At 36.3% G+C, this 22,984-nt stretch overlaps 1 protein-coding gene across 2 annotated transcripts in view; it reads right to left on the reverse strand.

The window, feature by feature from the left end:
- LOC149609955 (lachesin-like) overlaps window positions 1-22,984 on the reverse strand; it is a 57,532-nt gene that overhangs the window by 29,107 nt on the left and 5,441 nt on the right. The window contains exon 1 of one of the 2 annotated variants that reach the window (XM_089859789.1): window positions 21,992-22,668. The exons of the other annotated variant lie outside the window; for it this stretch is intronic. Within the exon in view, the coding sequence (XP_089715915.1) occupies window positions 21,992-22,091 (100 nt within the window). The 5' untranslated portion in view covers window positions 22,092-22,668. Of the gene's footprint in view, window positions 1-21,991; window positions 22,669-22,984 lie in introns of those variants that run through there. 2 annotated transcript variants of the gene reach the window in all.

Here is a 22,984-nt window from a genome sequence, read left to right on the forward strand (position 1 = left end):
CGCTTTGGTAGTATAAAGAAAATATATCGTCGCCTAGGAGCGCTTTCATTCCATCCCTGCATTACGGAGATAAGGGGGGCAATACGCTTGTCTTATTACCAGCTTCGCACCACTAAAGCCACCAACGTTTTGAAACACTGTTGGCTTAAGGTTAGCTCATCTCTTTCTCTCACTCTCTCACTCTCTCACTCTGCCTGCCTTCTTTCTTATTCTTTTTGATTGTTATTATTTTCTTTCTCTTTCGAGCTCGTCATTCTTTGCGCGGGCTTTCACCTAGACAATAACATACCGAGTGTCAGAGAAGTCAAACGTATGGACCTAGAGTGCGAACTGTGATACCGTGAACGCGTATTCTAACGCGATTCTAAAAGGGCCAGGCTAAATACGTTTCTGTGGGTTTCCACGATATTTAATCTCTCTTTAAAGAGGTTTGCTAACCATCAATACCAATACAATTATGTAACGCATTTTGCCTTGGGTAGTGTAGTAAACTTTCCATTATCAAATTATTCCTTCAAATACATTGAAATTAAGGCTTCCACGCACGTTTTGATTTCAACCAATTTCGAAAATAATTCTGTTGATCGATTGTTACCAAAATCTAATCCCCTATCGTGAGTTCATAAGCTTTTTACCAAAAACATTGAAGGGTGTGGTAGACAAAACGTCGAATTCGGGGTGAAAATACGATGACACAGTGATAATGAATAGGAATTCATATTTAAAAAAGGCTAAACGAGTTTTAAAGTTACGATAATTTGGCTCCGAAATGGTATATAAAGTGAACATTTGCGAACGAGAAGATGAAGGCGTTAGAACGTTCATTTTGACACCCCTCCCCTTTACAATTTACGCAGTGTGTGTCGTAAATTAAAGCTAGCAAATTTACATTCGAAAACTTTCGCTCGCGCGTTTTAAAACGGGAAGTGAAGCCGACGCTGTTCGCCTTCCGCACTTTCAAAGAGCGCGAGCCGAGGAAGCTTAAAGATCTAGCGCGTTTTCTAGCTACTCATTTGTGGGGATAAGCGATAATTCACGAGCTTCGCGATGTTTAATATTTCACTCCGAATTTATCACTGGAAAGGCGCGCCCCTCCCACCTTTCTCCTCCATGCAGAGTCTCTACTAATAGCTTCTTTCAAATAGAAGGCGTCATTTACGAAGTTGACCCCCCCCTCTACTACCCCTCCCATACTTTGTATATAGCGTTTTTGTAAACAGTGCTTTTTCAAAATAAAAGATCCTTTGAAATCCTTTATTTATTGATATGTAAATTCCTTCTAGAGAATTTTTACTTCACACGATGAACAGTGTATAAATTGAAGTAAGTGTGTAGGTTTAGTTCACCGACTCGGTATACCTTATACGGGAATAACGAGGTTACCTCCACCATTTCGGAGAGATATAAATCAGTGTAACTCCGCGATGTTTTAAAAGCAAAGAAGTAATTTTTTGGTAGGCTAACTTCAAGTTATGGGAAAATAAAATTGTTAGTTTCATATTGGTTTAAATTTCGTTTATTCCCTCGGTAATTTCAGTAAAATAAATGTATGATGACAGCTTCAAAATAAATATTTAAACACGCTTGGTACATATTACATGGGACTTAAAAAAAATTATAACATTTTTTTTTATCAAAGTGAGAAAAATCACTTTTATTTACGAAATATTTTTGATTTAAATCTATATATATTTAGTTAGAAATACGAAAATATCATTGCGTGGTTTATTAATTAATTATTACGGAATTATAATGAACGTCTACGTTTTCAACTGTCTAAGACATTCAATTGTTTACTGTATAACATAAGCCTTTTCAGAGGAGATAAATAATTACATCATAGTTCTGATTTAATATCGTTTATACTTGACCTAAAATATGTCAACTATACGAACGATACAATAACCCCTTTATAGAATGTCGGGTTTCCCTATAAGTGGTGATTGGAATTCAAAACCGTAGACAGTCTGATGTTTAAGAGGATTTAATGAATGAAAATTCTATCAATTCGCTTTCGCAAAGGTCATGGGGGTAATATTTCCAATGACGTAAGTGTCCCCTGTGTTAAAGCTCAGAGCATAAACCGTGCTAATTAGTAGCAACTTTGGAGAAAGCTGAAGTATCATTGCGGGACCACAAGAATTTTCTTTCAGTTTCATAATTAAATTTAAGAGGTCGTTTTTAAAACAGTGGCCTGGACGGCAAAATGTAATAGAGCACTTTTGACTCAAAATCTCCCAATGAACATCACCCATAATTTATGGCAGACTTATCACAAACACTGTGCATGTATATACATATAGAATCGACTCAATACCGTTTAAAACGCGTAAAAACCATTGTACTGTATATTTGATAGATTGTAACAATCAAATCAATATACGAAATGAGAAGCAACACAATACATATAATGTATAAATTATTAATGTTCGTAAACACCACTTTTCTCGAAGTAAATTGCGAAAAAGTAAAGGTTTATTTTCCCATTTAAGCTAAATTACAGTGGCCTTATATTATTATCGGCGTACGTAGCTATACATTATCGATTGAACTAGGAAATGAGCTTCGATCTTTTAAGAAGCAGTTATTAGCCCAGGCCTTATAGTATACACAAACACAAAAAAAAAACTACGTCGGCCCGCCCGGTGTTCGGCTTTGGAGCGAAAAAAGGTCCCTTTCTCGATGCCCAAGCTATACTCCAGCAGCTGTTGCTTCTTCTCTACTACAACCACGCAGCCTGCGGATCTCTAAGCTAGCTTTATCCTATCCATTCCGTTTCTCCTTTCCCTTAGGCCTGGATTGTGTGTGTGCCTTTTACTTTTCGAAGAGTCACGGCGAGGCAAAGGCGAAGGCGTGCCTACAACGTCAGTGTTAGAGGCTTTTGTTTTTATTGATTAGCCAAAAAGGTCAACTAAACGGATAGGAGACGAATAAAAAGCGTTTAATGGAATGTGTTTTTGTAGTATACACGGCCTTACCCTAGAAGGACAACATGAACCGAATATCATAAAGATTGAACGAAAACCCTTGATGACCTATCGAACCTAGATGCCTCGAAAACTGTTGTTTCGTAAATGCTTCTAAGATTAATGTAACCCTGAAGTTTTACTATAAAATCTAGCTAGGGATGCTAGGCCCCTAACTGTTATGAAAAATGAGATATCTTTCGACCCGTCTGTCTCATTTGATTCTTCTTCGTTCACTTTTGCAATTTTGCAGCAATCAAAACTGCTCTGATATTTTTTACAATTCAAAACATGAATAATAACTTTTAGAGTTTCTATTTTTAAAACCAAGGATAATTAAAAATATAAATATTCCCGAGGAATGTATAAAATATACATGTAGGAAAAAATGATCCGTCATATGATTGACTAGTATCTAATATATATTTATTTCATCTAAGTAGCTTTGAGGAATATCGAACCAATCGAAACATAACGAACTTAGTCTGTTCAGCACCATTGACGTTGGCGTTCGAACACCAGAGTTGGACCTTCCCGGATTTGCCCAATCTCTATTACGTATAAAAAAGACAGCAAATTTATCGTTTGGTTCGAACCAGGGTCATATAGACGAAATGGCCAGAGAAGAACGAATATAAAAAGGCTCGGAGTTGCGATATAAAAGAGAAAAGAGGGTTCCAAATAAACTTTATAGAGGAAGCATAGACTGTGCTGCTGGGGCCGTCGCGCCAACGCTCTTAAAATAAAAGTTTCTGCAAAGTCGTCTATTCTTCCTACTCTTCCCACTCTTTCTCTCTCTCTCTCACACACACACATGTCCAGAGTTGTAGAAAAGCATAAAGCTCAACGTTCCTTGTCTTTCATTCTTTTTCAAAACAAGCTAAAGTTTTAGTTTGTGATCCCATTTTCTGGAAAATATACTTTAAATAACTCAAATATATTTTATTTGTTTTATATTTAAAAGGGAATAAGAAAAATTCGGATAAAATCTGTCTGTAAGTCGTTTGCCCTTGTGTTTTATTGTTTCAACGATAAATGGTTTCTTTGAATTGAATCTACTATTTCTCAAAACATTCCGACTGAAACGTAAATTTTAGAATACTTTTAAAGAATCACAGGCTTAAATTTTAATTCACCTTCAATGTTGTTCAAAAATATACTTTTTCTTACTACGCTCATCGTCCAAACAAGTCAATTAGGTATTTCAAGACTTCTAAAACAACTAGATTAGGAAGTCTTCCGAGAATTCGCACCCGAAAGTGTTAGTAATGTATGTGACCGCCATTTTCTAAGATGGCCGCATAGATGAAATCATAATTTCGAGATTTATCTTTACTGAGATCGCAATCTCTGACTGACACCAAGAGCAAGAGGATTGTAATTATTATAGAAACTGAAACTGAATTTCCCATTTTTCAATAAATTCTTTCCATTTGATAGGAAATCAATGAGGAAATGTAAGGGTATGAAATAAAAATGAAAAGTCATCGTAACACATTCTGTTTTCTATCTAGAGTACTCTGGTTATAGCTACCCGAGGGTTGAGACCACAGCATATCCCCTAGTAGCGACCATCAACATTTTCTGTATTTTTATGCATAGAAGTAAATAATGCAAAAGTTATCCAATGATTCTTCAATTTGCCAATTATTATATACCATGTTTTACAGCTACAGTCATAATGAAGCCCAATCCGAAGGCTGAGATATTTTATGTCAAAGGTCACCTGGTAAAACGTCTATCTGTTAATTCCACTGAAACATTTTTGTACAATTCAGAACGCGATGCAATTTTTGTTGTTTTCATTTTGTAATATTTATGGACCCTACTGTTCCTGTTTCTCTGACCTTCCCACCTTAGTGAGAGTGAAGCGAGTCAGGCCGGCAAAAATGCACCCTTTCGGAGACTTTTACCAACCCGTGTCAAGGGGTAGTTACGCCACTGGATCTAAACGAATATGCCATAGAGATACAAATACCTCTTGACATCTTTTCGTCGCTGACCCAATTATCCTCCCAGCACTTCTCTTAAAATAATTCTCAATATTTTGGTTGACTTCGGTTTAATACACTAGTTATGCTCATTTTTAGGTTCCCTAGGTTTACCCTCGACGATGTCAGTGTCGATTGCCTTCCTATATGGCGTGGAGTTCCATGCTAAATGAGATTATTATACTTTAGGGCAGGCTTTGCAAAAAAAGCCAAAAAAATTGGATACTACCGTAGTATAAGGCATCCAGTAAAGAGCATAAAAAAGAAGGTACAACATTACTCGATCCCACTTCCACCCATCAACCACCACGTATTGATTTAATAGCAAAAGGAGAAACCAGAAAGAGAGAGCGAGAGAGAGACAGAGAGAAGAAAAAAGAGAATATATTACTGAAAAAGGAAGATTTGGATCATCACTTAGACACAGTACAACGTATATACGGAAAAAGATCGTCTATTTCGCGATGTCGTAAGGAATCTATGTAACAGCAACTGTAATGCCGGAAGTTTTTAGATTTATTTCTACGACCAAGCAAAAAGGCTCTAAAAACTAGTGTATCAGCTCTTCTTCTCCGTATTCAATATGGCTCTTGCTTTGATGTAGCGAGCCTTTAATTATTTGTTAGGTAATAGAGAAATCTAAGGTTATACATCTCAGAGAAGTACCTTGAATATTTTATTGGGAAAATAGAGAAGATTTACAAGAGGAAAAGGATTGAAAGACTCCAATCGTAGTCGAGGACAAAAGAAGGGACTAGTCACTCAGCGCTGGTATTCAAACTGTACCTGTACTTCGTTATCTTTATAAGCATTACCCTTAACAGATTTAAGATTATTCAACTAAAATTTGGTAAGAGAGCTTCTCCTTGAACACCAGTGTATTGCCTTAAACACTTTTACAGGCGCTATGGGAAAATAGCATTAAGAACTGCCCCTGGAAACGAGCTTCCCTTAAATCCTCAAAAAACTTTGAAAAAAGACCTGAACCATATTGGGCTGGAAGGAGGGTCCTTGACTAAAACCGTCATCTAAGAAAAAAATTTGGATATGATCCAAATTTCTCGTAGATTAACCGAATAACCGTAAGTTTTAAAATACGCATTAAAGTAGTATATTTTTTTATACTTTTTAAAAAAATAGGAAACTTAGTTAAATGGAGCGAATATAGAGTATTTTTTAAGGAGAAGAGGGAGGCATCAAATATATCAAGCGGATAAAAACCACGACAAACCGCTTAATACCTTTACCCCGTTTATTTACACTAAACTCGAAGGGACGATGTCATTCGTCGGCTTTGGGTTTTTTGACATTTTGACAGATAAACACAAAATAACCATTTAGAACGCGGAAACCTCTTCCCTTTTTTTGGAAAACGGTCCGTCATACCTAGTAAAACTGCACTGGGAGGGGTGGCTGGACATAAGTGGAGGGATACTCCATTACTTCTTCGCCTATATATATATTGACTGTTGGAGTAATAATTGAAGGAGTTATAGCGTTACGGATCACCAAAAATGATGGTGCCCTTCTGAACTTCAATTACTAAAGCTGGGGTATTTGCATACAAGCTTTTTTTAAAGTCGGATTGCTGACTATAAAAGATACACTGTGGCTGTATAAAGGTATACTGTATATTTGAGAAGTATTCGTTTGTATGCTTGTTCCATTTTTAACCACAGTCACAATTTCTTATCGAATTTGATCAAACTGGATGGTTGGTATCAGTAACACAAGGGAATTCAAGGTTTCAAGTGGTTTGGTGCAGTTCCTCAAGGTTGGGACCTCAAACCAATAGTCATTAAGTCTCTATAGAACGTCATAGACCCATAACATTCTACCTTTATGATTAACCCCTATTTAAGCATAATTTGAAGTACGAAAGAAAAAACTTCATTTCTTAACATTATGACGCTGATATTTCATATACGGGTACGTGGAGAGAAAAAGTATTTAGTGTTTTGTGGCTAATTGGGGAGGAAATCATCCCAGATTCCACTCCCTAAAAACACCCCGGACAAGGCCTAGTATATCTGACACAACATTTATTATTTATCTTGAAAGCTTCGCAAATAAAATACTATACGACTGAGCCTTACTTGTATTTTTTATTCAATATGTACTAACTGAGATAAGGTGGACAAAACTTTTATAGTTAGTTTACTCCAAGTCAAGTCTATGCACTCTATCCTTTCCAATGTCTGGTTAGGCTTATTTTTTTGCAAAGCAAAAAACCGCCTCTAGAAAACCCTTAATACTTGAAATCCAAATCTTAATGGATCAACCAAGTGATGGTTGAAAAAGATAGAGAGAGAGAGAGGGGAAAATGTTGATTCCGAAAAGATGGGGATGGAGAAAGATTAAAGGAAAGGGATAATAAGTATTTTTCTAACAAGTATCTAGGAATAAAGATTGAATGAATTCGCGATTTAAAAATACGCCTTAATAATAAAAAGAACAATTAGGTACAGAAACAGAAAATTCACGCAATTTTAAATGCGACTGTTAAATGAATTACAGTGGCTTTTATTAAAAGGACAATGGAACAATGATGTAGTAAAGAGAGGGTCGGCTAGGGATAATAATGAATTCCAGCACAAACGAATTACATGATCACCAAAAACCATAAATATTTTAAAGCTACGAATGTCTCAAAGGCCTAACTATTTACGTTTTAAAATACAGCGCAGTGCTCACTTCCTGTTTTTCTATTTCGTTTTGTTTTATCTTTCCTTTAAAGACTAAAGATGAGAGGCAAGCCGCGGAAAAAGACTTTGCTCTCGAGGCTGAATGGAAGAGATATAGGAGAAAACCTCTTAATTTTGTTAAGTTCATTACATTTCCCTCAGCCACTTTTACCCAAATTAAGAGCGCTAGACGATAGATCTAGAAACCAGTATGGCAACGACCACAGATCTGGTTTTCCTCTTACTGTAATTAAGAGGAACTAATTTCGTGGCTCAAAGCGCAGAATTTTAATTTGAAGGAAGACTGGTAGCCTATAAATGAAATGAGGAGAGATAGGGCTTTTTATTCATCAGTTATTTTTAAAAAGGGGATTTTCTAATCATCAGTGACATTTTTTCGTACTTTTCAATGTATAATTGGGAGTTATTTGAGACTGACTAAGTAGGCGTGAGATATTTCGTTATGACAGCGTTGGAAACGCTTCATCTATGAAAGAAGAGCTTTTTTAGATGTTCTTTTGAAAGATATAGCATTTTCAATAGATTTTCAATTTTGATTTGTAGCCTTGACTTATAATCTAAAAACAAACTCTTTGAATTTTAAATTACACATGAAAAACTTGCATCATGTACTAAGAGAAAACCAGTTAAATTTAATCATCGGTTTAATTGGGTTAAATAATCGGTCAATTCAACTTCAAGTTTGCTAAATATCCCAAAATCTATCATGGATAACTGATTTTCTTTAATCAAAAATTTAAAATCAAATACACATCCCAGTATCCCAAAATTAAATTTTAAACAAACGATAAAAAGTTTCGTAAACGTCTGATATAGTTAAGTTACACGAAGCCAACTATAAAAAATGAAATTATTTCTAAGTACCGCTATAGCTAACAATCTAACCCTTTTTTCGAGAGGGCAAACTAACTCAATATGAAAAGAAAGAAAAGTAGAGACTCCTCTTTGCTGATAACAGTAAACATTATATAAGTTTGTTTATATGGTGCGGGAGAGGCGGTGAAAGACAAAAGAAAAGCTAAACTCGATTGAGCAAACCAGTTGATCGTCAATAAAAGACGTAAGAGAATAGATTCCAGAAGAAGAAGAAAGAAGGAAGAAAAAAATAATAAAGAAGAAAAAAAACTTTAACCAAAAGCGGAAAATTACACAATAGCTAACGAAGCGAAGTTCCTTTGGCATCGCGTCAATTGCGTCCCGGCCGATTCCTTTGTCCGCGTGAAGCCCAGCTCAGCTCAGCTCAGTTCAGCGCCTAGCTGACTGAGAGTCTTCAATAGGCCGCTATAATCCGTTCGAGCTAGAGAAGTTCCAAGAGAAAGCTAGCGCGCACTAGGATGATTGGAGGAAAAGGCGGGAAATCTACCAGCGTAAAACTATCAAAACAGTAACGTAACTATAGCCGAGCAACTAGAGAACCCTTTTTCAAAAGCGCCGGGAAAACAAAAAGATCCTTCACATAGTATAGCACTTATAGACTTATCGCGCCCAGCTAGCCTGGGTAAACCCCTTTTTTTTTTCTATACATATTCTGCGGAGTTCGTTCAATTTGAGTCAAAGATGGGCAAAACTGAAGTCAATGGATTTTTCAAAGATGTGGATGAGGGTTCATGAACTGAAGTAAATCGAAATAGTTTAGTTGAAGATCAGAATCAGTAGATATTTAAAGAAAACAAACCAGCTTAATAAATGTCGAATTTTTAATTATCTATTTATTATGAATATTTCAACTTCTAATATATAAAACATTATTTTACTAGTGGCATTTAATTAGTATCTTTTGTTAATAATTTAATCCAAGGAATCCGATATTAACGCAGCAGGGAATAATAGTTTATAGTAATATTATCTGGGATATTTCACCTTTTTTAGAGATTTAACAACCCAAACTAACTGAATTTGTAAAGAGACAAACACAGGATGGCTTAACAAAATATCCAAGGGTGCAAACTGGTAGTGTCTTACTCCAGGTTAAGGGCTTCTATTTACACTCGTCGGGTATCACTTCATTGACTAAATGAAGTTGAACAGCGTGTGGTGCCTACGGGACGAGATAGGCAAGCACGCAGTATATAAGGGCAGAGACGTCGTAAATGAAGAACTCGAACCCAAGTGGACTGATGCCCCTTCCCTTCTCATTGCTGTTGCCCCTCCCAGGCGCTTCTGAAACGGACGGGTAAAATACACCGGGGGATATACCGAGAGGGTGGTTGGCGTGTGTACTTCGTGTATCCGCGAGGGGATTTCCTTAGCGGCCTGTCGATACCAGAGCCAACGAACCGATAAATTCACTCGCTCTATTAGATTAACCCTGATTACGTATAGACAATTTTTTTATCGGACTAGGATAGGATGGTATCCTAGCCTGGGAGACCGGAGTACCACCAGATCTTCTCCCTATTTCACCCGAAACAGCGGTTTCAAATGTGGTCTGTGCCTGCCTGCCTGTCTGCCTACTAGTTCAATTGGCGTTATCTCCTATACCGTGCGGGTTTTATTTTTCAAGATGGGGAAAATGGAATCAAGCGGTTTTTGTAGTATCTTACCAGCTGCTTCGAGGATACGGTTTAGTGAGTACGTTATATGGTTCGTAGTCAACAAAAGTCTTGGTTGACTAAATAGGATAAAAACCATTTTGTACTTTCCACTGCGAATTGAGTAGTTTTGATTAAAAGTGATCTACACCTAGACTGTCAACAACACTTCTTAATTAACCCTGACAATTTTAAAACATTTTTTTCTTCTTCCAAAATTTCTTACATGAAAGAAAGTCACTACAAAACATCACCCTAAGCCTTGTCCTTTAATTGTTCAGTAGCGATAGGAGTAAAGGTTTAGCTGTGCACAAAGCCATGGGGCTATTTTTAATTAAAAATTCGGGACTATAGGAACAGCAGGATTAATGGAAACGAGAGAAATCTAGCTCCTGTCTAATTATTAACGAAATTAACCGTATAAATTTTAAGCCTAAAGCCTCCTTCCTCGTATAGAGTTTCAGCAGTGATTATCCCCTTTTTCTTCACTCCATTAGTCTTTAGTTTCATTCAGTTCTAGTTCACCTGGAGCTATCCAAAGCCGGCTGAGAAATCCATTGGGAATTAGTCCCCTTAATTCGCTGAAATAGATGAAAAATGGCGGGGGGGGGGGGGTGGAGGGGGTAGAAACAGAGCGGGACTTGGGTCTCCTTTGATTATATGAAGCGTCGTCAACGCCAAGGTATCAATTATAGGCCATTTGGAAGGAGCATATTTTATCGCCTCAGGAAGTTAGTTGTTTCAGAATCCCTTTAAACCTTTCCCCGTACACCTTTCTCGTTTCCCTCTCCTTGTCCTTCTAGGCCTAACGCTCCGCGAATTTGGGGTTTCGTGTTTGTTCGTGGTTGAAGGTTACATAGTGTTCAAGGCGTTGAAAGTGAGTTGTTGAAGATGTTGTAAAATGTGGTCATATTTTAGTACTGCGGAACGTACTATATATTTTCCTTCATGAACACTCAAGGTATAATTGATAAATTGATGAATCGATGGGAAGTAGAAATGTAAGATGAATGCATCATGATCAACTTTGGGGATCATACTTATCCAGAAGTATAAGGTGAAAACGTTGAAAATGGGCTACAATTCCCAATTGAAAACCTAATCCGTAAACCAATTTTCTAAAAAAATTAAAAAATCTTTTCATTTGTTTATCAAATTTAAAAACTACATCATCGTATTCATATGAAGACATTTCATAATGCTTTATATCAAGCCACGTATTAGCATACTGCTTTCCACTAGTTTAAACTGAATTACGAGGTCCAAGGCGTATACACGAGAGAGTAGGGCTTAGCATTAGCGTTAATGCGGGCCACGCGCTTTTCCAAAACGTTTTTGATCCCGATTGAGTTGGTTAGGTTTAGCAGGTATATGTCAGCTTTTGGGAACGGAAAACGGCGTCATTACACATCGCTTCCGATTTCGGTTCGAGAAACTTTCTACGAACCGTTATACGGTCAAAGCGAAGAGAAGCGATTATATTCGGGGCCGAATTTGACGCGAATGTCGTTTAAACTCAGCAAAATTAGATTAAGCCGTCAGCTTTTTTTCCTCCTCTAGCTAGCGAAAGAAGATAATTACCTTTTTCAACCTTTGGATGAATGGATTTAACGACTAGTTAAGAAAAACTATATTTAACGTACTTATCCTTCTCGTATCAACCCACCTTGATAATTTAGTTTTGTTAGTATAAATCCACGATAATTACTTCATTTTTTTTTTAAATAACGATCCATGTCTAAAAAATAACCTTATTTTGTTTTGACAATAAAAAAACTACTACTATAGAACCATAATGCATACAATAAAACTGGAATTTACGAAATAAAAATACTCGGTTTTATAATTTGTATTATTATGAGGAAAATCATTCCGTTACGAATTGCGTTAAAAAAGTCCAAATCCGTAGACTGTATCCAATATTTTATATTTAATAAACTAAACAATTTTCTCCATAAAAAATACGAAATATTCGGAATAAATCGAAATATTAAAAATAAATATTTCTGTTTTCCCGAACGGAAAACAAATTAAACTTAAGCTGTCATAACTTGCGTGGCTTAAGAGTTATTTCTTGCGAGATGAAAATATTCCAGACAGAATTAAATTTCTCTAAACGGCAATTTGAAGACGTTACGATAGTCTGGCCTTAGGCTCATGTTTATAACACTAGGAGGAATCTCTCCTAGCTCTCACTTTCTTGTCTGAAAATTTGATTTTTTTCCCTCCCCTTCTTGTTTTTTTTCCCATACACCATATCATAAACTGAAAGTAGGTATATAAAACTGCGCTAGAAAATATCACTGCAAAATACCATTCCGTTTTTAATAAAGTCTTTCAGCATTCTATACTAGCTCTGTTATAAGAAACAGCGAGAAGACATTTTACTCCTCCCCAGACATTTCACATTTTTATCCACTAAGCGAGAAAACCCGACTTTGTTCAATTCACCCATGAATATTAAACCGTTCGCGTCTTATCGGGTCTTTTGAGGACAACCTTTAAACACCAAGAACGCTCAAAGATAGAATTGGGAGTTTAAGAAGAAAAATATTTTGTTTCTACCTCGTGACTTAAGTTTGTCTATTGAATTTCTAAATTTAAAGTTTAATTATTTCTTTCAATATTCATAGGAAAGTTAAGTGAATTCATGATAAAACGTCTTATATTGCCACAGTGCAAAAAATGTAAAGAAACTCTCCATTTTTCCTTCTCTTCTATTGTTTCCAACTATATTTGACTCCATTAAAGCGATTTGTATGAAAATAGTTGACGTGGGCGTTAAGCCTCTATACAAGGAGGGAGTATATAGTCCAAAGTTAGGAGTGGAAAAAGGAGAACAGAGCCCTAGAATGTAACGAAACGGGGAGGCACGACGGAAACGTCGAAATTGAAGAGAATTTGCATGAAATGAGAAGATGAAAGCTGTCGGTCACACGATAAGCGAAACTCATGCATTATGCAAAAACTCAAACTCCTAGCTCTAGCCGGCCGCCGGCCGACCGACCACTTCTCTTTTTCCATCTGCACAATGCTCGCTACTTTCCAAATACTCCGGGGAAAATATTACATTGAAATAGTCGAAATAATTCCTTTTTTTGCGGTGGCTAAGTTGCCACTCTTGGAAGGGGATGAAGTTTATTTTTTATAATGACGCAACGTTGTTGTTATGATGGCGCTTTATGCATGCCAATAATGCGACCGACACAGCGGGTATGTCATAAAAATGTGCAATATTCCACTTGATCTAAAATCCTGTTCAAAATACAGCCGGTGTTTCTGATAAATGCGACATAAATTAAGGGGCATGTTCTTTGGGCGAGTTTGAGTCAAAAACTGGTTCACTGTTTTCAAGTTATGGTTTGAGGGTTTTGGGATGCCCTCCTAATTAAATTAGAAATCATTGTCTTTCAGATTCTTAGGGGTCATCCGTAAAATACTCCAATCTTAACTTGAAAAGGGTTGCGCAGACGACAAAATGTTATAGAACATTTTCGACTTAAAATCGCTCAAAGAAAATCCCCCTTAATTTTTGGGCAGACATACCAGAAACACTCTGTTTAAAGTTTAAAGTGGAAAGCTAAATTTTTTTAAAAAATAAATGGCATATAATAAAGAAAATTATAATGGCTTTTGAATAAACAAGATAAATATATATCAAATCTTTCTTTGAAAAACAAATAAACCATCGAAACGGAACCATTATTTTTTTACTCCTAAATCCCTTCTAATTTAAAAACCACTGCTTATCCCGAACTAACCATATTATTCGTTACAGCACAGATAACATACCAAGCTCTTTGGTAAATTTCCTTCCCGAATGATCCCAATACACTATAAATAAACATTGAAATGACAAGTTTGCGACCCCTCGACCACGATTCTTAAACTCTGACATCAAAATCCCCTGAAACGACCTCCTAATCAGAATAATAAGCGAGCCAGACCGGTAATAATAAGACCCTTGTCTAAAAGGTATACATTGAGTCTTATTCTGTATCCTTACTTTACCTTGAGGTCATAAAGTAAGCAGATTTCAAATATGAAACTCTTTCATGCAACGCACTTTTGAAATTATACCTTTAAAATAAGGAAACTTTTATCCAAGGTTTTTTTTTAAATTACCTAAAATCTTTACTTTAAATTTTTTTGCCCCAAAAACTGAATCGGTAATAGACAATTAAATTAAGTACATGAAGAGAAACCAACACTCAAGGGGGAGGCCGCCATCTTACGCTGCTTCTAACGGTGCTTCGCGGCTCTAGAGAAATAACCTAAGAAAACCGCCTCTCCTCCTGTATTGTTTGCACCTCTACAGGAATTATTGGAATGGTCTTTTTACTTGTTTGAAGATATTTACGGGTTTCTTGGTTTTTGTATTATCTCCTTATTTAATTCATCGAAGGGATGGCGGATATTAGCGAGTAGCGAAAGCTTCTTTTTTCTTATCCAGAGAGAAGGAGAATTGATATTGTTAGGCGTATCCAATATAATAGGGACAGAGCCGGTAGTATTAGCAAAAGAAGGAATGGGGGGTCAACGAGAGGCCGAGTGACTAGGGGCCCGGCGCCAATAGCGGTAGAGTCGGGGGCTTTGGGATTAAGAAAAAGGCCCGGGTTAGCCGGTTCGAGAAAAGGGAGATAGAATAGCCCCACTCTCTCTCTCTCCGAAAGCGAATCCCTCAGGGCGACATCGCTAAGAAGAAATCCGCCAAAAAAAGAGCGCGGAAGAGCTCTCTCTCCCTTTTTGTTTCCTCTACATCCTGGGCCTCATTTACAACACTTTGGGCCTTTTTTTCCTATAAAGGAAGGGCCAAATTAGTGACCCGCCAGGATCCGTTTTCCATTACTAAACTTTTCGCTTTCAATTATTCTTTCTTGGGCCCTGATGGGAAACAAAAAATAAGGCTACTCGTATTTCCAGAAATAGATTTATCCGAAGCCTTCATTGAAATTCCTGGAAACTATTCAAATATCTCACTACATCAATGAAGAATTCTTGTTTTTTTTCGCATGAGCAATGATTCTTGGGTGTTTATATCGAACCTTTCAAATAGACTGACTGTCTTTACGGAAATACACGATATTCTGAGAACTAACTCTACAGTTACAAAACTTTCTTCCATTATAAAAGACCATTTATAGACGTTTTACTTTGTTATTCGAAAGATCATGTAAAAGACTAGCCGCAAAGGTACCCGGAGTTACAATAAATGCTGCTAAATATATGGTTCAAAAGACATCTTGATATCATAGTCTTCGACCTTTGAGAATTTCAACTTAATATTACTTGTAGTTAGTATTCTTTTTGTACGTCTGAGAACACCAAGCGAGGTCTAGCTAGCGCCTGAGTAAGTTTCGAATTTTTTCTTATAAATATCAGGGACCTAGGGTGTAGGCGTCCAAGGCAAGAATTTATAAAATTACTTTTTTATCTTACGCTTAAGAGTTATTAGGCTTTTAATTATGTTTCTTTTTTCGATTATTCTTAAGTGTTATAGCATAGTGAATTATGGGTTTAAAGAAACACAGTAACTAACCGCTCATTAAGTGTCATTCATTCGATTAAGCTTATTATTCTAATTGCCTAGCCTTTATATTGTGGGTTAAATCGAGCTTTTTAAACCGGGTATGAAAAGTTTAAAATTAATTTTCATTTCACGTGAATGAATGAATGTTTATTGAACCAGAAAAAATCCTTCCCTATGGAAAGAATACATTCAGGGGAAAATCTTAGCATTGGTTTCCCATAGAACGCCTGTAGAAATGTTTACTTTGCTAAGCATTTACGTCAGCGGGTAACCCAGATATCAGGGGCTCTCTACCAAAATATTAAAATGTCGAAAAAACATTATCAGTGATAGAGAGGTAAAAATCGTCGTAGATTGTTTACTATTGAACTATTTCCATTTCAACATTCATCGTGCCTTTTGAAATAAGCTACAAAATGCAAAAACAATTTAATATTTTCCATGCACAAATTAATGAGAATATTTTCCAATAATCCAATATTGGTTATTAATTTCCTAAGGACCACAGTGTTCCCTCGTACTCACAGACACATATATTAATTTTCAGTAACGAAAACTCAAAGAACAAAAGGAATTAAATATTTAACGATGGGTATTTATTACATAAAATTGCTAGCCAGAACTTATGAGAAAGGCTCTGGGGGCTGCATAGCGCGGTTGGAATAAGGAGGCCAAGACGAGCATCATTTCGGATCCGCCCTCTTTAATTAATAATAAATAGGGAGAACCATCCATTCCCACGAATGGAGCAACTAAAATATCGGTTTCAAATTCGAGCTCAAAACACGTTAATGAGATAGTAGCGGTTTCTCTTTGTCCAGAGGCTTTGCTCGTAATAGATACCATACTAGACTACGCTAACTAGAAGACGTAAAGAAGACCGGTGTTCTGAAAGCTATATTACGCCAAGAGATGTGTCCGTAATTTGCCCTCGATAAATTACCGGTAATTTATCAAAGATGCCATAAATTACCAATTTATATCATAAGTTAATTTCACGTTTAATTCGATACTGCATTACTGTACGATATTGCCAATTAATACGATGTGAATTCCATTTCACTGAAATCTTTAAGCGGATATGTATTAACTCTTGACATGCGAGAGAGTGATGCCGTCAGTGATTTTTAACTCTCTTTTCAGTCAAATGGTGCTATTTTTCTCTCGAGTGTTAGGCCTCCTGATTGCGTTAGTCTAGTATGGTATTTTCTGAGAACCAGCGATTTATTGTATTAAGGATGAATAAATTAAAAGGCTCTCGGTTACTTCCAAGGATGGAGATCGAGGGTGGAAGTAAAGGGGGGAATGAGAACCCTTTAAAATTCATGAATATTCATGGAAAGGGAATTCGTTTACTTGACATTTTCAAGGAAGTTATTAAGAGGGAATATGCGGTGGGCTTTTCTTGCGGTCAATAAGCCCCTACGATACTTAAACTTTTCTCAAAAGAAGAATATCAAATTCTTTGAACAGTCCCGGGCGAAGCTTGCTCTTAAAAGAACAAAGTAAGACTTTCTATACCTATTATTTAGGATACTATAACTGAAAGGAAAATATGGCTGGTAGTTAAAAATTACTGTCATTTATTAATGAATAATTAAACATGAGAATTTCATAGTGAAAATAAAATAAAATAAAATTTTAAGTTGAAACAATTAAATAAAATGTCTGAAACTGAGCTGAAAAACGTGTGTTTTTCTAAGCTAGTTTAAGCTATCTCCTCGCGCTAAAAAAGTGTATCTTCTTTCTTAAAATTATTACTTGTTGAGTAAACTGAACTGAACTGAATCAGTTAGTCAGTTCTAAATTTTTCTTTATTTGTTATTCGAAATACTAGTCTAAAGAACTAGGTGATGAAAGCTGTGAAGTTTCTTTTCGAAAACCCCAAACTTCAAATTCAAATTCAAATAAAATAACTTCTGAAATCATTTTTCAAAAATTGAGTTAAAAAACCTTTTCTCTGAAGAACTCAGTCATGTCTGTTAATTTAGAAGTACACGACCACAATAGTGGCCTAACAATAAAGTTTAGCAATAAAAATACCACAAATCCAGAATGGGCAATAAAGAAAATAGCCAATGACAATCACAACCGAAAGGTATAAAACCTGATACACGTATTAAGGTCAACCTGAGAGAAATCTGAAGGATCGAACCACGATTACGTCCAACGCCTTCTTCAATCTCTACTTGTCCCTCTGATTTCTTTCCCACCCCCCTTCATAGACCTTTTCGGCGAAGATGTTTCCACTGTGCATTTAAGATGTTTGCTGTTTCATTAAAGGCAGTCACGCAAGCTAGTCCATAATAGTAAACCGTTACTTAAGAGTAACGTCCCAGCAATCCACCTTCGTAGGCAAAGCTGTTTTGGACTTACAGTGAGAGATACATAGATTTCAAATTAATTATTAAATACCAAATTAGCTCAAGTCCTTAAACTATCATCAAATAAGCAATTAACATAATCTCACTAACTCCTTGGAGCTACATTACATCACAAAATTGAACTGATTCATTGTAATTTAGAAGTTTACTAGTGTACCTTTAAAGAAATTGTCATTACCGAGGCTGTAGTCTTATTTGGCGCGAGCTTCCAGCTGAACAGGTCCATCTCATTCCTCCCATTTCCCACAACGGTTTCCCCCTTATTTTGCCACCCCCTTTTGCAGCTTTCTCATTCGCGACTGCCGAATTTGTTCTGTTGATTGATGAGGTCAGAAGAAAAAGGTCGAATAGCTGATGAATCCGAATTAACTTAGATCGATATCGCTCGTTTCCTTTTCTTTTCGAAAGATTTTTTAAGACTTAGATCCTCCGTGCGCTACACCCTTTACTTTCTCATCTGCTTTCCCAAACATCATACGTATTCTTTTCCCCTTTTTCTTAATCTACCCTGTAGGCTTCCATCCCAATATACGCTCGACTACTTTAAGAAAAGAAAGATTGGGGGCGACGGACGAAGGATAGAGGTGTTGCGGGTCCTTCTGGCAAACAAATGCAAAGAAATGGACTTTATTGATTTTAAAGAAGCTTTTTCCAACCTATACGAAGACTCCGGATTGTACGTCTAATCGGCGACTTTTTTGAATATATGAGAGGGTATACCTTTTTAAAATGCAGTCGGATCCTAAAGGATAAGTCTCATAAAACTACGCATTTTTATTTTAGTTCTGGCATCGCATTCAATTGACCATTTCGACGTAACTAAGAGGGAACTTTGCCTTCCATCTCGCTCTTTGGCGCCTGCGCTGTAGTCTTTTTTATCACGAGAGTGCGCAGAGACGGCAATGTATCAGCCCCTTTTGAGGGTTTCCCCCTTTTTTTTTACGTCGAAAAGGTCTATTTGGAAACGTGCAAGATTACCCATATTTCTTCAAGGATTTTTCTGTTCAACCAAAGCCACAAAAGATAAAAAACAGTTCCTCTGACTCTTAATAATCACGTCTTCATGGAGAAACTTACAATGGACTGAGAACTTATTGAAGAGTCAAAATAATCAAAAACAAAAGTGCGTCGAGGAAATTTTAAAGGGGATTATTATTATTATTATTATTTTAGATCATGTGCCTATCTTGACTCTGGTTTGAGAAGAAAACTTTATATCCTCTGTTCAGTTGTTGAACAAAGAAATTGTGTTCAAATATCTAAACCACACTGTACAGAAGACCTAACGCTGCACCTACAAGATGATAACATCATTATTTTCTTACTCACTGAACTTTGTACATACAACAGTCGCAATTATTATTACTGCACTGCTGTGATTGTATTTAGTACAGCATTATACTTCGTAACGAATTTATACATATAAAAGCACGTTGTTACAACTCAGTTTTAAGCCCTCATTAAGCCTGCTCCGTTTTAATGATACAAAAAAACCCAAAGCAATTTTTATCGTGAGACTCTTCCTTAACAATACAGAGGCCACTAGCTAAGACGGTTGTTCATTTTTTTGATTTTTTTCTTTCTCTAAAGAAAATTTCTATCCGTAAAATGACAGATGAGTATAAGCGGTAAAAAAAAGGCTTCAGGATTGAACTACCCTATTTTTTATGTCTAAGAGTAAGACTCTATAGGGGGATGAATAAGAAGATCCAAATATTTATCTACAAGATTAGGTCATTTGTCTTTAGGAGTTTTTCTATACTCTTTTGGGCGGATTGGAAAAGGAAGATGGAATTTAGAAAATTTGAAGAAAATTATATTTTTTTCGTGGAAAAGTGTGGAAATGTCTCATTCTATAGATTTAATATATACAGGGTGTTCCAAGGACCGAGGCACAATGAGTCCTGGGGTCCATTTGGAATCGAATATATTCTATGACATTTTTGCTATTTTACAAGTTACGATTGGATTGTTTTACGGAAGACCGCTTATATTAAAATTAAATCTATCCCTGATTATATCATATCTCTTAAGCAATGGAGACAAATTATGTGAATTTACGTATGAAAATATAGTTCAATGTTAAATCTACGAGGACGGCGTTCCAAAGATAAATTTAGTAAGTGAGAAACGTGCTTAAATATTTCATATTACTGAAGTACAAAAAATATTATTAATAACAAACTTAATGAAGTTAGGGAATATTGAGCAATTAAATATGTTCTTTGATGTTCAAAGCAAATTAAAGAATCCCCTAAACGATATATAGGATCGAAATTTTCCCTGTGATCTCTTCCTCTTTTATAAAACCATCTATTAATGGCAATATTTTAGGCCTTTTCACTTTAAAACTTTTCGATTTCATTTCTATAAACTAAATATATTTAAATTCGGTGCGCTTAAACATTTATTTTGAAATTGTGTCAATATACAGTGCGGGTCTTTGGATATATTGGTTTACGCAAAGTATATTATAAACTTTAGTTCAAACAAACTGTTCAGCAAATCGAATGAAATGAAGATATAAAAATATCTATTTCATTTTATGGGGAAATATTTTACTGAACAGAAAGATAAGATAAATACTGAAATAGTTTGCTTAAAATGCTAGCAAAGGCTGAAGAGAAGTGACATATTTATTGGCAAGATCTTGCTATTGGGTATAGTTGATACAAAAATTGCTTGAATTAACGTTTCGTTGTTAAAGCGCATCTGCTCCTGGTTATTTCATTATTAATTAACGAGTTGTAATTATTTCATTGTTATTTTATTTACCGAGATGCAGTTATATCTTTGTTATTTACCGAAGTGCAATTATTTCGTTCAATTACTTTAAATTGCAATCATTTTATGAGAAATATTTTTTAGAAAAAAAGAAGTATTTTCAAAAAAGGTTCAGAATTAATACATTTAACTCAAGTTTTAATAAAACTGGAAATCATTAGAAATGACCCTGAAGCCCTAACTGAATGTACCACGTACTTTAAAAAAAAATTCATGATCCTTTCAAACGAAAAAGGGAATCGAATAAAATTAAATTAAACACAAATTTATCTACACTAAGAAACTAATTCATTAAAAACGTTTAGACGGAAGTTTACTAATGAGTACATTTAAGTACTGGTTTTATAAACGGCCGTTTGGATCCTTACAATACAGATATAGTGTCTCCATTTTAGTCGCAGCATCAAAGGTTTTAATTAGCAGTATCCTTACACCGGAAACGTTCTCTTTCACAGTTAGTTTTTCCGGTTAACTGAGGATGGAGAGGGGGAAGGGGAGGAACGAATTCTTTGGAATTCAAATACGAAGAGGTAAAATAAAGTAGCCCAGCGTAAAGGAATTCAAAGATCTGAGGAGGTCGGACATTTGTCAATTAATTGTGTCCCGGAACGTTTCTGAAATTTTCATATTAAGAAGACCGCTAAGAACCTTTGATTCTTGGGGAAACTGTACAATAAGCATCGGTTGTTTTGCACAGTCCGTTACAACCAATAGGAAAGAAGTCTTATTCTAAAAATATTCGCGAATTCATCTCAGTGTATCTCTGTTCCATAAAAGTATCTGACCCCTTGAAATCGGCAGACACAAAAAATAACTTCAAATTAAGGGAACCGGAAAATTTCCTTCACTTTGGATCGAGTAATAGGGAAAAAAAAGTAAAATAACAGAAAAAGAAATAGCTCGGGCAAACTTTGCTAAAACTTTAGTTCGGCGATACGAAACTTCTTTAATTAGCGCGGAGCAAATTCCTCTTTCGGTAAGTAGGAGCGGGTTGTATGTACTGTACTAAAACTACACCCTGACGCGTGAAGAACGTCAAGGCTAACTAACGAAAAAGTGTACGATGTATAAAATTCGTCCAGCGTGAAGCCGGTGCTTACCTTCCCTATATATAGGATCGTGGCAATCAACGACGTAGAATATGAGTAGAGCGAATGATAGAAAAAAACGGGTCATCGTCGAGAGAGTCCTTTTAATCATCTCGGATAATCCCGAGGAGGTTATACGATACTTTTCCCTTAAGAAGAAAAAAAAGGAAATCGGCGTGGCGCCTAGAGAGGTAATAGTTTACCTTCCCAATTACTATTCGACACGACGTACGCGACCGTCCGAGTGATTCGACGGACTAACGTCCGATAGAAAGACGAGAGAAAATAAGGATCAAGAAAAAAGATACTGAGAGATAGGAAAATGATCGAAAAAAAACGTCACGGATTCGAGACTGAGGTTATACTGAGTTTCAGTGACACACGGGAAGATGTAGCGAAAGATAGACGAGTGAGTGTGAGTGAGAGAGCGACCAGCGACACGCGGCCCGACAACGTCACTGACTCCTGTCTCCTACACGAATGCAACGGAAGAAAGCGCGACCGATTCTCCAAAGCAAGCTAGAGTTTGCCCGAAAAGCATTCGCGGGCCCATAGGGGGAGCGTTGTGGGGTAACTACCCCCTCCCGAAGCAGACCCTTTTCTCCCCTTAATAATCGATAGATTTTTACAAGCATATTCTAGCGGGCTTTCTACCAGCTAGGATAAAATCCCAGTAGCAATATAGCGGAAAAGACAAATAATAATTCAATGGTACCCAACATATTAATTGCGGATTTTTTTATTTCCTTTCAAAATGAGTCCCGTTTATCTCTAGCAATTTCGTAAACAAACAACATACTTCAAGATGGGTCTGAGTGGCTCAACAGAAGGGTAATTGTGTGGTTTTGGCAGCGCTTCTGTTTCGAATCCCACGTTTTACATGCCCTATGCTTTTGATATTAAATTAATTTGACTAGAGCTCTGAAATGTTTGAAGTTACAGTCCTCACTGTTCAGAGCAAAAATGGATAAGAACACCAGCACCATTCCTACTCGAATTATTTTG

Source organism: Phalangium opilio, unplaced genomic scaffold, assembly GCF_054372755.1.
Source record: "Phalangium opilio isolate 3A_F unplaced genomic scaffold, DU_Popi_V2 ptg000344l_1, whole genome shotgun sequence".
Lineage (NCBI taxonomy): Eukaryota > Metazoa > Arthropoda > Arachnida > Opiliones > Phalangiidae > Phalangium > Phalangium opilio.